Source organism: Diorhabda sublineata, chromosome 10 (genome assembly GCF_026230105.1).
Source record: "Diorhabda sublineata isolate icDioSubl1.1 chromosome 10, icDioSubl1.1, whole genome shotgun sequence".
NCBI lineage: Eukaryota > Metazoa > Arthropoda > Insecta > Coleoptera > Chrysomelidae > Diorhabda > Diorhabda sublineata.
Window position 1 is genome coordinate 18,199,506 of NC_079483.1, and position 14,364 is coordinate 18,213,869.

Consider the following 14,364-nt stretch of genomic DNA (forward strand, 5'->3'; position numbering starts at 1 on the left):
GGAAAAACAAAAATATTTGCGCACCTAAATCAAAAAGTATTTCGAATACTAATTCCTTATTATTGAACTTTCATTTTTCATACAAAATTACTTGTATAATAGAGATTCAATTGATATCTACGTCATTAAATATAAACTTTGACGACGGCCATGCTGTTGTAAATTCATTACATATGACAAGTGACAGATTTAGAGATTAGCTCCCTGTAAGTTTCATGTAAAATCCTCGATTATTTTCACGTATAGAATAGTTAAAAAACGTTATTAATCGTAATAATATAATGCATACTTTCCTATTTTTTGCAAGTTTCTTTATGATAAGATTAGTTGTTCTTCAATTTTTTAATTTTGGAAGTTAGGTTATAAACTTATCCAAAAGTTGAAATGTCATGTCAAAGACACTGACATGAAGAAAAAAGTATTTAGAATACTAATTCCTTATTATTGAAGTTTCATTTTTCATTCAAAAGTACTTGTATAATAGAGATTCAATTGATATCTACGTCATTAAATATAAACTTTGATGACGGCCATGCTGTTGTAAATTCATTACATATGACAAGTGACAGATTTAGAGATTAGCTCCCTGTAAGTTTCATGTAAAATCATCGATTATTTTCACGTATAGAATAGTTAAAAAACGTTATTAAACATAATAATATAATGTACACTTTCCTATTTTTTTGCAAGTTTCTTTATGTTAAGATTAGTTGTTCTTCAATTTTTTAATTTTGGAGGTTAGATTATAAACTTATCCAAAAGTTGAAATGTCATGTCAAAGACACTGACATGAAGAACTCACAGAAATATATTTTTCTATGATTAAACTTAGACAACCAACAAATCAAATATGTTAATAAAGTCACCTACATTATATTAATAACACTGGTCGACAAAAAAAAGAATGAATAGCATACTGTGATAAAATGGGCCTATTTAAATACGAAAATATGGAAAAAATAATAGTTTTTATGTTACATTTTTAGAACTATTTAATATATATTAAAAAAATAATTTCGCGTTTTTTAAATCGTATATTTGTCGAAAACTTTTGTAAAAAAATCATTTTAGATATCACTTTTTCTTTAATGAGCGGTTGCATTTTTTAAAAACCAATCACTCGAGTCGTATCGTCCTTAATTTGTTGTTGTTTCATAAAATTTATCCATATTAACCGCCCCTTTATAAAATTACCTACCTAATAGCTAATGCTATTGAAAAGTGGTACGTGTTAGGGCTCAATAAATATTTATTTAGTGTGATTTGTACAGAATAAAAACACTGAAATATTAAACTGTTATATTACTTTTTCAAGTTTCCATTTCATCAATAATTATCCAGTCATTATAGTCTTCTTTTGACCTCGATAAAATTTTCAGGGTAACTTTAAATGCGGTATTAAAATCTTTACTGAATCTATATAAAACTACTACTACTATTACAGGGTGACCGAATATAATCAATTGGGGTATTAACCTAGTGAAAAATATGAGATCAATAACAAATGACGAACTTATAAAGAATTCAAACATGTAATGGTACATTATCAAAGGTATAACTGAACTTATAATGCTATTGGCTACGTATAAAATATAAACTGTCATTTTAGACATATTAACTACCCCAAAGCATATTAGAACATTAAAAATAATCGCTACTATAACTACTGTATCCACGGTAATAACTCCTATTTCTGCAGTTCCGAATTCTCGATGTAAATATTCACAAATGAAAATGACTGCTCCCAAACAATAGACAAATGAAATTAAATATTTTTCTATGAAAATATCGATATTTTGTAGTAATCTATACTTGAAATTAAGTGCAGTCCATCTTATTAGTAAAGCTAAAGCTACAACATAACTAAAAATCAAACATGTGCCCGATAAAACCACGAGAAATATTGGACTGCTTTTAAGTTCAAGTATTATTGAACATATTAATTCGTATATAATCAATTGGTGTAGAAAATAGTACAGATTCAAGCTTGCCCAATGAACTAACAACAAATTATTTCTGTTTCTTATTATTTTCACTTTATAATAAGAAAAAAGTATAAGACTATCGGATAGGGCGCTCAATATGAATAATAAATATTTTATTATTGAAAATAAAAAGTCGTATTTGGGTAGGTCATATTTTTGATTGTCTTCCAGTAAGTCTTCTTCTACAAGAGTTTCGTTGACAACTTCTAAGAAAGTACTATTCATCTCAGGATGCACGAGAATCTGGAAAAGTAAAAAAAAAGTTAATTAAACACGAATGATGTTGGCCCAATGAATAATCCAAGTTTGCGACATCTAGCGCTGAACGAAACCTTAATCAAAAATTGAAAAAAACGTGAAATTTTAGACTTTACTTCAGTTTTTGGCAATTTTAGTTTTTTGACAATACCCATTTTTAAATTAGACTAAATTCCCTACAATTTGAGACCAACAGTTTCTGAGATAAAGCTATTTAGAATATATAAATGTAATAGTTTTTTGTTCCGAGTGAATTTTGATCCTGTTTCTTCCAAAAAATACCTCCCCCTCAACATAAGCCAGTTCCATGTAGTGAAAGTGACAGTTCCGTACTGCAAAACGCTTTCGGGGCGTTCTGGAGTAGCCAAGTTTAACTTCCTTACATGTGACTTTAGCCACTTCATTATTGACAATTGACAGTTTCACTTCGATGGTTTTGCATAACCTTAAATTTTTATTTTTCCGAAATTATTTATTTATACGAAGTTTTGTCCAAATTAATGGATAACAATGAAAGAAAATTAATAAACTAGTAGTGAAATTGCAAATATTATGAAGTACATTATATTTTCAATAAATAAAATGTTTATGTAATTGAAAAAGTTTTGATGTTTTGCGTCGTCTAAAAAATGTTGTGTACGCCGCGGCTGAAATACTTGGATGAGTCCAAAAAAGTAGCATTTTCAGTCCTTGGCATACAAATAACTATTGAAGACTGTGCTCTATAATCTCATGGGGATTTTCATCTGCACATACGTGATTATTCGCGAAAATTGATGGTAGATACTTTTGAAAAATGTGCCTTGTCTATAAAAAATAGACATTATAGAAAAAAAAATCTAGTCGTCACCTTTCAAGGGTGATATCTCGGAAAATGGGGTGGGCTGAGGAAATTTTATTACAGGAAAGACTAAAAAAGAATAATTTTACTCAAAATAATCACAAAAATCAAAATAATACATATTCTGAATATTTATTTAGAAAGCTGTAGAAATAAATTGTTTACATTCGTACTTTTTTTATTCACACTGTATATAGTGTACATCAATTTGTATACAAGGGTTGTACGAAAAGATTTTGTGAGTGTATGTGAAGAATTTTTTGAAAATGGAAAAATTTCTGTGTTTCGACCTGTCATTACATTTTTTTTTTATTAAAATTCGTTTATGGAGAAAAATGATATAATGTAAATATAATACGGTATCTTCTAACTAAATTCATCGTTCTGATTAGTTGAAATCCACACAATAATCACCAAAATATATAATTACATTCGAATGACGTGATTTCAACTATAAAACCAAAAAGTTTGTTTGTAATGCCCAATAAAGTAAAGATGTAGGTTGAATGTGATATTTAACAGTGTTTAAATTTAATTAGACTCTAAAACACGAATTCCCGCAGAGAAACCGTCCAATAAATATTTAAATAGAGCTAGAACTAAACAGAATCGGCTAGGTTGAATTGAACTTTATATAACAAATATGGTAAATAAATAGTATATTTAATTATATATTGAGGATTTAACTGCTTTTATGCAATTAATTGTATCTTTAAACATGTTGTAAGTGATCTATCGATTAATATAATAGAGAATATTCATTCTTTACTCTCGATAGAAAGTAAATATTGTGTCAAAATCATTTTCGAACTGTCGGTCAAATTTGACTTATTTTGAACGCCATATTTTTCGCGGGCTTTCCATAACTTCAAGTGTGACAGTTAATTTATAGGTTATAATATCGATAAAAGCCATGGAATGAAGTTGTTCCTCATTTTGAGGTTAGTGCTTGAATTTACTGTATTTCGTGTTAATGTGGGCTTTCAAAATTTGACGAGGTCGTTGTTGTTGATGTTTGAGGTGTGGTAGGACCTCTTAGGAATATTTTTGAGGCTGAATATTCTGTGTTGTGGCTTCTGTTATGTTTTCTGTGTTTTCTGTTTCTTCTGTAGCACTTTTGTTTGATGTTTTCATTTGGTCAGAGTCATTTCTATAGTTTTCATCATTTAGACAATCACACGATTTATTTTAGATTTTTAATTTGTTTTTGGAGAATAGTAGTAGATAGTTTTAGTTGTGGGTTGTGTTGGAGGTGATTTCATGGTTCCTTTTTGTGTATAATTTTTGATATAGTGGGGAAAGCACTTATGTCTCTGTTGATATATATTCCTCCTCGAAAACCACCGTAACTAACTAATATACTGTTTCTTCTTCATTACTTCCCTACGTCTCTCAATCGATTCTGGTTGGTTTGTGACTCGTCATGACAAATTGGGCTCTTCTTATTCTTTTTCTTCATCGTACGTCGTTGATTGATCGCGACCCAGTCTCCTACGTTCCTCTGCAGTGTAGAAAGCTGGAGAACTGCTATGGTGAGGCTATCGTAGCATTCCATTTATCTTCAGAGCTAAAACTTGCCTTCGCCAAGGTCTCAGGTTTGAAGTCTTGATTCAGCGTGGTTTTTTGTGTATCTAACGCTCCGATAATATAATATTGGGGTGTAAAGACTACGTAGAAGGGCGCAAAGGCTTTTTTATTCCTTGGGGACGGCCGTAGTTGACCTAATTGGGATAGAGGAATCATTGAAGAAGGATATTTTCAAAATAGTCTTGCTAAGTGTTGCCGGGAGGATTGGAACCCTTCTTAAGTTCACGACAATGGATCCCAGGGGTATTTGGTTTGCTTTAATAGTACGAATCAAATATATGGTTTGTAGATCATTCATCGAGCTCGAAATTGGGAATAAATCGGCGCTTGTATTGGTAGTATTTGAAGATTTTCTACTTGCAAAATAAAAGCAGTTTTGGAAGGTGGTACCAAGGTTTTGCTCTTCGATTATGGAATAGATTTTGGTACTCTAACTCCTGAATAAACAGCTTCCCTGCTAATTGTGAGAGGTTTTTCTCAAATTACCCAAAGTCTTACGCTCAAGGTGTCGTACCAATTCGAAAATTGTTCCTGGAGAATTGGGATTGCACGTTGAGAGAATTTATATGTGCGGCGGTGTCCTCTACAAATAGCACGGTGTCTTATGAACCCGCTTTAAAATGTATTTAAATTTTGAACCGGTTTCGTTATCACCAGTAACTATTCTGAAATCGCTAGCAACACGATAAACTATTAAAATTTCTTGTCGTTACGGATCTGCCAAAAAAAAAAAAAAGTTTTGTGTTTGCATTCACGCACTTTCCACCATGCGTTAATCTTTTAACGAGCCTAATTTGAAAAACAAATCAATAATTGAACACAGTGGGAATCGGGAATTTGCATTTCGGTAAAATCTAGAAGGGATATTATAAAATAAAGAGATTTACGGTCGGTGAAGCGTATTAAATAGACGTAACGCACGTTTTGTAGTACAAATATCATAAATTTATTGTGACGAAAATCATCGACATGGAACGAATATACATTGTTTGGAAATCGCTCGGTGTAATTAATACGTGAGTGCGTTAAATTCCATCAACGTTCCACCAAAAATGAAAGAAAGGAACCGAAGATTAATCCAGACAGTCATTTGTTGCTAGTACAACTCAATAAAACCAGATTTTTTTTCATTTTTAGTTGTACTATCTAAAATTTCTGTAGTCTCGAGTGAGAGAACTATCAACTGTGTTTTATTCTAGAAAGATGTTGTCTCTTTACCGGGAAATAGCGATTTTATCTTGATATCTTTCTAGAGAACTACTGAATTACTGTCGCTTCAGGTGTAGCAGAATTGGATTGCTCGGATGTTGAAATGTTTTATTGTTACAAAAGGAATTTTGAGTCAACTACCTGACCTGGTTACAACAAAAACAGGTTAATGATAATGTAAACAAACCTTTTGTTCAAGGAAGTTTCTTTGTAGAAAAAAGTCTCTTATACAACGTAGAAAAGGTCGATGAGATAAATTGAATATTTCGTTAAGTCTACTGGGTTTTTCACTATACAAGTCTGACAATGTCACCAATGCTGTTCAATATAATTTTGGAAGGCATTGTGAGAAACGCAGGACTGCAAAATAAGAACATGTAACGATCATAGCACATGTTGAACGACACATTAAAAGAAGAAGCAAGAAATTGCGAACTGGAACTAAATGCGGAAAAAACAAAATAGGAGGAAAACTAGAACAGAAGGCGAACCAACTGGAAACAACGAGAGACAGGATAAAGGAAAGGATACAAATAGGCTGTCAAGCCTATGGAAGAAACCAAAACCCAGTAAAAAACAAAAACATTAGCAAACAAAACAAAATAAAAATGTAGGAAACCCTAATAAGACCAATAATCACATATGCGATGGGAACAACAGTAATAAACAAAGCAGAAGAAGAAGATGTCCAAGCAAAGAAAAACGAAGGAATAGAGAAAGAGCTTGGGAAGGAGAATATAGTGCGATACATAAAAGCACGAAGACTCAACTCAACAAAGGTCAATGAGAAGGGGCAGGTCGAGAAAAACTTGGAGAAACGAAATAGACGAGGACATAATATAGAAAAATGCCGGAGCCGAAAAGAATGGAAAATAATAGCAAAAGCAGCCAAAACAAACGACAAACTATAAAGAAAATAAAAATTAGAAAACGAGGAGTAATCCACCTCAAAAAAAAAGGATTTAAAGCGCCGAAAGCGATCCACATGGGATTGAAAGACTTGATGCTGATGATGATGATGAAATCTGACAACTAAGTAATTTGAAGGTTTCAAAGATAATTCGATATTAACATCAAAGTAATTCATTTCCGCCTCAACACACACATACCAGCTTCACAGCTCTTCTGGAAGTCTTTGATTGAAACCCCCAACAGCTCATGGCGATATCATACTATTGAAAATGCTAATTTTTGCGATGTCTAAACACATTCTGTTGACTTACATACCATCCCGTGTCTACGAACGAAGCCAATAAGCACCGTTCTCACTTTGGACTCGCTTATTTGTCCTTTTTTAGGTCTTGGATCATTTGGTGATGGCCACTGTTGATTCTGACGCTTTTCTTACATAGAACGTTTTCATTGCAAAATCTACCTGAAAGTTTAGCAGTTGTTTGTCTGATTTGTACTGCTCTCCAACTATGCTAGGCCATATTTAAAAAATTCATGACTTAAGCACCACCATCTCCTTGTTATTTAGTGATCTCGTTGATCAGTCCTCTTTTATCAAATTATTTTGTTACAGCGAGCCGTAAAATCAACAAGCCCATGGGGCTTCACCCTGAACATTTTCTATCAACAAAGCTGCTGATTTTTTCACGTTGTAGTTCAAAGGTATATAAGTCTATATTACGAAAGAAGATTTTCAATTCATCACGACTTTCAACTGATACCTTTATTTTACCCATTTCAAAACTTACAAGTCTGAATTTGCGAGAAAGAAAGCAATTCCTATTACGAACTTCACCAAAAGATGTCTTGGTTTTGATTCTATAGCTAGAACTTTGATCGTGTACGACTTTTGCTTAAAGTTTTTAAGAAATTGCTGGCTAAACACAAGCCTTTTGAGGGTCTTCTAAATTTTCTTTCATTTACACGCAATTTCGTTGCAAAATTTATAAGACTTGATCTTACCTTTCATTTCAAAATCCTTACAAACCAATAAACTTAGTAGTACCGGTACTTAGTTCACATACATCCACTTTTGATGCTTCCAACTGTACGTCACGAAGAAACTACATAAAGAATATCGGCATCGCTCGATAAGTCAGAGACGTACATATTTTTTCAGCATTCAGATAAATAATTGTTAGAATATTTAAAAAATTTTGTAAAAGTCTACTATCGACAATAAAAACTGCTGTTAAACTTTATTACATTCTGCTACATCCAAATACAGGGTTGCCACAATTAACTCCACCTAGTTTTCGATTTTAAAGGCAACCAGAAACGAACCGCAACTAACATCTAGTTGTTCGTGGTACGTTTTTTATTTATTCGTGTTTTTATTGCGTTTAATCATGGCTAAACAGTGCAAAAATTGTGTGGGAACTTTTAATTAATGAATTACAACGTTAGAAAAATGTTAAAAAGAAAGAAAAGTGCGATTGGATTAAAAAACTAAATACTCTTGGTACCACTAATAATATATGTCGAGAACTATCTTTGGAAGATCAAAATGGCTACTTTTTGGCTACTTTAAGATTCTTAGCGACCGGTGTACATTTATTCCTGAGGTATTAGACGCGATTTACAGTGTTTTATCGGACTAACCTAACCTACAAAACAGAGATAGGAAACAACCTCAGACTACTTCTATTCCATCCAACAAAAGGAATTCATACAATCGGATTATTCTAAAACATTGGTTCCCAAACATTTTTGTTTCATATACCACTTTCAAAATATTGTTGGATCCGGTGGACTCCCTGCAACTACATTACTAACAATTTCCAAATATCGAAAGAAGTAAAGATTAGTTCTTGAACTTGAGTTTCAATCTGCCTTTTTTATATTCAAAAACTTTTAATATCCTCCTCTTTTAAATGTCACTATAAGATCCTTTCGATAGTACTAAGCTCGAGTAGCTCCACTTCCGTTCCATCAAATGGATTTATCATCCATGGTGGTATTTCCATCGACAGAATATCTTCAATTCTAATTTCAAAATCATCATGTAGTGCAATCAAATGTTCAAGTTTGAAAACTATAAAAATTCGCATCGACCAATATTTTCTTTCATAACTTTCAATTTACAAAGAGGAGCGGGATCTTCACTTTCGAGAAACTCTAAAACTGAGACCAAAAGTGAATGGAATTTCATCACTTTCAACTTAGACCCCCCTCGAAGTCTTCAGAAGACCTTTGGTTGTCCACCTGGACTACTTTTGAAATAACGGCTCTGAATCAATCAAAATTGTTAACAAATACACTCTATGTTTATATTAAATTGAGGCTGTCCTCCTGTAATTACAAGTTGGAGTTATTAAATTGTCTGAACCAATCTTTCAGCTTCAAAATTGATCGGGTCTCCTTCTAAATCAGGATCTTTACTTTCGAGAAACTCTAAAACTGAGACCAAAAGTGAATGGAGTTTTTTCACGCTCAACTTAGACCCCCCTCGAAGTCTTCCGAAGACCTTTGGTTGTCCACCTGGACTACTTTTGAAATAACGGCTCTGAATCAATCAAAATTGTTAACAAATACACTCTATGTTTATATTAAATTGAGGCTGTCCTCCTGTAATTACAAGTTGGAGTTATTAAATTGTTTGAACCAATCTTTCAGCTTCAAAATTGATCGGGTCTCCTTCTAAATCAGGATCTTCACTTTCGAGAAACTCTAAAACTGAGACCAAAAGTGAATGGAATTTCATCACTTTCAACTTAGACCCCCCTCGAAGTCTTCAGAAGACCTTTGGTTGTCCACCTGGACTACTTTTGAAATAACGGCTCTGAATCAATCAAAATTGTTAACAAATACACTCTATGTTTATATTAAATTGAGGCTGTCCTCCTGTAATTACAAGTTGGAGTTATTAAATTGTTTGAACCAATCTTTCAGCTTCAAAATTGATCGGGTCTCCTTCTAAATCAGGATCTTTACTTTCGAGAAACTCTAAAACTGAGACCAAAAGTGAATGGAGTTTTTTCACGCTCAACTTAGACCCCCCTCGAAGTCTTCAGAAGACCTTTGGTTGTCCACCTGGACTACTTTTGAAATAACGGCTCTGAATCAATCAAAATTGTTAACAAATACACTCTATGTTTATATTAAATTGAGGCTGTCCTCCTGTAATTACAAGTTGGAGTTATTAAATTGTTTGAACCAATCTTTCAGCTTCAAAATTGATCGGGTCTCCTTCTAAATCAGGATCTTTACTTTCGAGAAACTCTAAAACTGAGACCAAAAGTGAATGGAGTTTTTTCACGCTCAACTTAGACCCCCCTCGAAGTCTTCAGAAGACCTTTGGTTGTCCACCTGGACTACTTTTGAAATAACGGCTCTGAATCAATCAAAATTGTTAATAAATACACTCTATGTTTATATTAAATTGAGGCTGTCCTCCTGTAATTACAAGTTGGAGTCATTAAATTGTTTGAACCAATCTTTCAGCTTTAAAATCGATCGGGTCTCCTTCTAAATCAGGATCTTTACTTTCGAGAGACTCTAAAGCTGAGACCAAAAGGGAATGGAATTTCGTTACGCTTAGCTTAGACCCCCCTCGAAGTCTTCCGTGGACCTTTGGTTGTCCACCTGGACTACTTTGGGAAAAACGGCTCTGAATCAATCAAAATTGTTAACAATTTTTCTAAAAGAAACAAAAATCTTGGAATTGTACAAGAAAGATCGTTTTGACGTTTGAATTTTTTGCCACCTTCTTCATATTTAGGTAGTGTATAATAATAAAAAAAATATCTGAATATTTTCATTCGAATAATCCATTTTGTACGACTATGAATGAAACATTATATTAAATTATCAACGTCCTTATTAGAGAATTGCTTCGGTAGATTGATAAATTACACCTATTTCAATACGTAGGTACACCCTTTTCATATGATTGAGGATGATGAACCACGTGCCTATTATTTGTTGATAAATTTGAATGATTTAACGTATATTATAATTAATTATTTATCAATATTGAATTAACAGTTATATTGACTATATCTACACTCGTAGAAGCCAATAATTTATAGAATTCATGTCTGTAAAAGAACTTGAAATAAATAACCTTTAATAAAAAAAATGTTTTAGAATTTACTTTGACAATGACATTTAAGAAAACATCTGCGCGTCTGTATGATTATAATTTTCGTTTAAAACTTATTTTTCCATCAAATTACCATCATCGTATGATGAACAGTTTCTATTTGTGGAAGTTATTCCGACTAAGGAAGACGGAATGGCATCGATTTCTCTATCACCCGAGGTTCCAGCTCGGTTCTGCGCATTCTCAAGCATGCGCAGTATATATAAAGTGTCTCGAACGAGAGAGAAAATGAATATTGTCCGCACCATAACGTAGGGGCGTTTTTTCCCCATACCAACTCTCCATATAGGAGTATTACGTTATATTGACTATATCTACACTCGTAGAAGCCAATAATTGGAAATTGGAAATAAATAACCTTTAATAAAAAAAAATGTACAGCAAATTTTTTAGTACCTCCTTTGAAAATGACATTTAAGAAAATATCTGCGCGTCTGTATGATTATAATTTTCGTTTAAAACTTATTTTTCCATCAAATTACCATCATCGTATGATGAACAGTTTCTATTTGTGGAAGTTATTCCGACTAAGGAAGACAGAATGACAACGATTTCTCTATCACCCGAGGTTCCAGATCGGTTCTGCGCATTCTCAAGCATGCGCAGTATTCATAAAGTGTCTCGAACGAGAGAGAAAATGAATATTGTCCGCACCATAACGTAGGGGCGTTTTTCCCCATACCAACTCTCCATATAGGAGTATTACGTTATATTGACTATATCTACACTCGTAGAAGCCAATAATTGGAAATTGGAAATAAATAACCTTTAATAAAAAAAAATGTACAGCAAATTTTTTAGTACCTCCTTTGAAAATGACATTTAAGAAAATATCTGCGCGTCTGTATGATTATAATTTTCGTTTAAAACTTATTTTTCCATCAAATTACCATCATCGTATGATGAACAGTTTCTATTTGTGGAAGTTATTCCGACTAAGGAAGACAGAATGACAACGATTTCTCTATCACCCGAGGTTCCAGATCGGTTCTGCGCATTCTCAAGCATGCGCAGTATTCATAAAGTGTCTCGAACGAGAGAGAAAATGAATATTGTCCGCACCATAACGTAGGGGCGTTTTTCCCCATACCAACTCTCCATATAGGAGTATTACGTTATATTGACTATATCTACACTCGTAGAAGCCAATAATTGGAAATTGGAAATAAATAACCTTTAATAAAAAAAAATGTACAGCAAATTTTTTAGTACCTCCTTTGAAAATGACATTTAAGAAAATATCTGCGCGTCTGTATGATTATAATTTTCGTTTAAAACTTATTTTTCCATCAAATTACCATCATCGTATGATGAACAGTTTCTATTTGTGGAAGTTATTCCGACTAAGGAAGACAGAATGACAACGATTTCTCTATCCCCCGAGGTTCCAGCTCGGTTCTGCGCATTCTCAAGCATGCGCAGTATATATAAAGTGTCTCGAACGAGAGAGAAAATGAATATTGTCCGCACCATAACGTAGGGGCGTTTTTTCCCCATACCAACTCTCCATATAGGAGTATTACGTTATATTGACTATATCTACACTCGTAGAAGCCAATAATTGGAAATTGGAAATAAATAACCTTTAATAAAAAAAAATGTACAGCAAATTTTTTAGTACCTCCTTTGAAAATGACATTTAAGAAAATATCTGCGCGTCTGTATGATTATAATTTTCGTTTAAAACTTATTTTTCCATCAAATTACCATCATCGTATGATGAACAGTTTCTATTTGTGGAAGTTATTCCGACTAAGGAAGACAGAATGACAACGATTTCTCTATCACCCGAGGTTCCAGATCGGTTCTGCGCATTCTCAAGCATGCGCAGTATTCATAAAGTGTCTCGAACGAGAGAGAAAATGAATATTGTCCGCACCATAACGTAGGGGCGTTTTTTCCCCATACCAACTCTCCATATAGGAGTATTACGTTATATTGACTATATCTACACTCGTAGAAGCCAATAATTGGAAATTGGAAATAAATAACCTTTAATAAAAAAAAATGTACAGCAAATTTTTTAGTACCTCCTTTGAAAATGACATTTAAGAAAATATCTGCGCGTCTGTATGATTATAATTTTCGTTTAAAACTTATTTTTCCATCAAATTACCATCATCGTATGATGAACAGTTTCTATTTGTGGAAGTTATTCCGACTAAGGAAGACGGAATGGCATCGATTTCTCTATCACCCGAGGTTCCAGATCGGTTCTGCGCATTCTCAAGCATGCGCAGTATTCATAAAGTGTCTCGAACGAGAGAGAAAATGAATATTGTCCGCACCATAATGTAGAGACGTTTTTACCCCATACCAACTCTCCATATAGGAGTATTACATATATGAGTTCAATCTAAGACAACAGATGTTGCTAGTGTTGGCTTTTTTTGGTATTGGAAGATTTTATACAGCCATGAACCATCAAACATCTTCATTTATATTGTTGGAGTTAGTCTAATTTTATGTACGAGAACGAAATTATCTAAGGACCATAAAAGAAACGAAAAACCAAAGAAAAAAAGAAGCACAGACTGATAATAGTACTGAGCGGCAGTTCAGACAATGGATTAATGTCAAACGGATCCGAATATTATTATTTTTCCTGGATTAATTTCATGCCAATAAAATGTTCGTTCAAACTGTAAAACGTTTCCATGAAATTGAAATTTACTCGAAAAATGTTCAAATTGAGCTTTGTTCTAATCTATTTTTTGCATATTATTTAGTTTGAACTTGATAATAATTAACAACAACATCCTTCGATTATAAGAAACTTCAGAAAATTGGATTTGGATTAGTTGGTGATTAGTTTCGTTTCATTAAAATTTTGATACCAAAAATTGATATTTTTTCAGGATATTTTTTCGATAAAATTTGGATGGACCTTTTTTCTATTTACCATTTTTTTCTAAAATTAATTCAAATTGTTCTCTTTCGATATTACCAACACATTGACAACATAAATTGGATTTATATTCATTTGTTAGTTTTGGGATTATGATGTAAAGTATTAAATAAATAGGTTTGAGTATATTATACAATATTAAACAATAAATAACTTCTCCTTAACCTAACTATTTTTCCAGATTATCATTAAAGAAAATAGATTTGGAAATAATTCAGATTTCAGTTCTTCTTTATTATTATTTGAGGTTATAAAAAATGATATTCCAGTTAAGTAATTTGATACGTATATATGTAAATATTACACATTTTACTTACTTCAATGATTTACCTATCAACACAAAATATATTTACACGTAAATATTAACGCAAATTGTTAGATGTTTTAAAAAGGAATCAAGTACAATGTTTCTACCAGGGGCGTTTGACATTTGACGAGCGCTGACCGCGTAGGCAGAGCATGCGCAAAGGGAGCAAGGAGGAACGGATCCGTTTGACATTTATCGACTCGTGCTCGGACC

The 14,364-nt window shown here is 32.8% G+C and overlaps 2 protein-coding genes across 5 annotated transcripts in view; one reads left to right on the forward strand and one right to left on the reverse strand.

Annotated features, from left to right (window-relative positions):
* Positions 1 to 14,364, forward strand: part of LOC130449574 (somatostatin receptor type 2-like) — a 231,419-nt gene that overhangs the window by 172,400 nt on the left and 44,655 nt on the right. The gene's annotated exons all lie outside the window — the stretch shown is intronic.
* On the reverse strand, positions 1,291 to 7,890 carry LOC130449580 (uncharacterized). Its single transcript, XM_056787508.1, has 2 exons — positions 7,795 to 7,890; positions 1,291 to 2,228 (listed from the first exon to the last, which is right to left on the reverse strand). The coding sequence occupies exon 2, from the start codon at positions 2,208 to 2,210 to the stop codon at positions 1,311 to 1,313; it is 900 nt and encodes a 299-aa protein (XP_056643486.1). The 5' UTR covers positions 2,211 to 2,228; positions 7,795 to 7,890; the 3' UTR covers positions 1,291 to 1,310.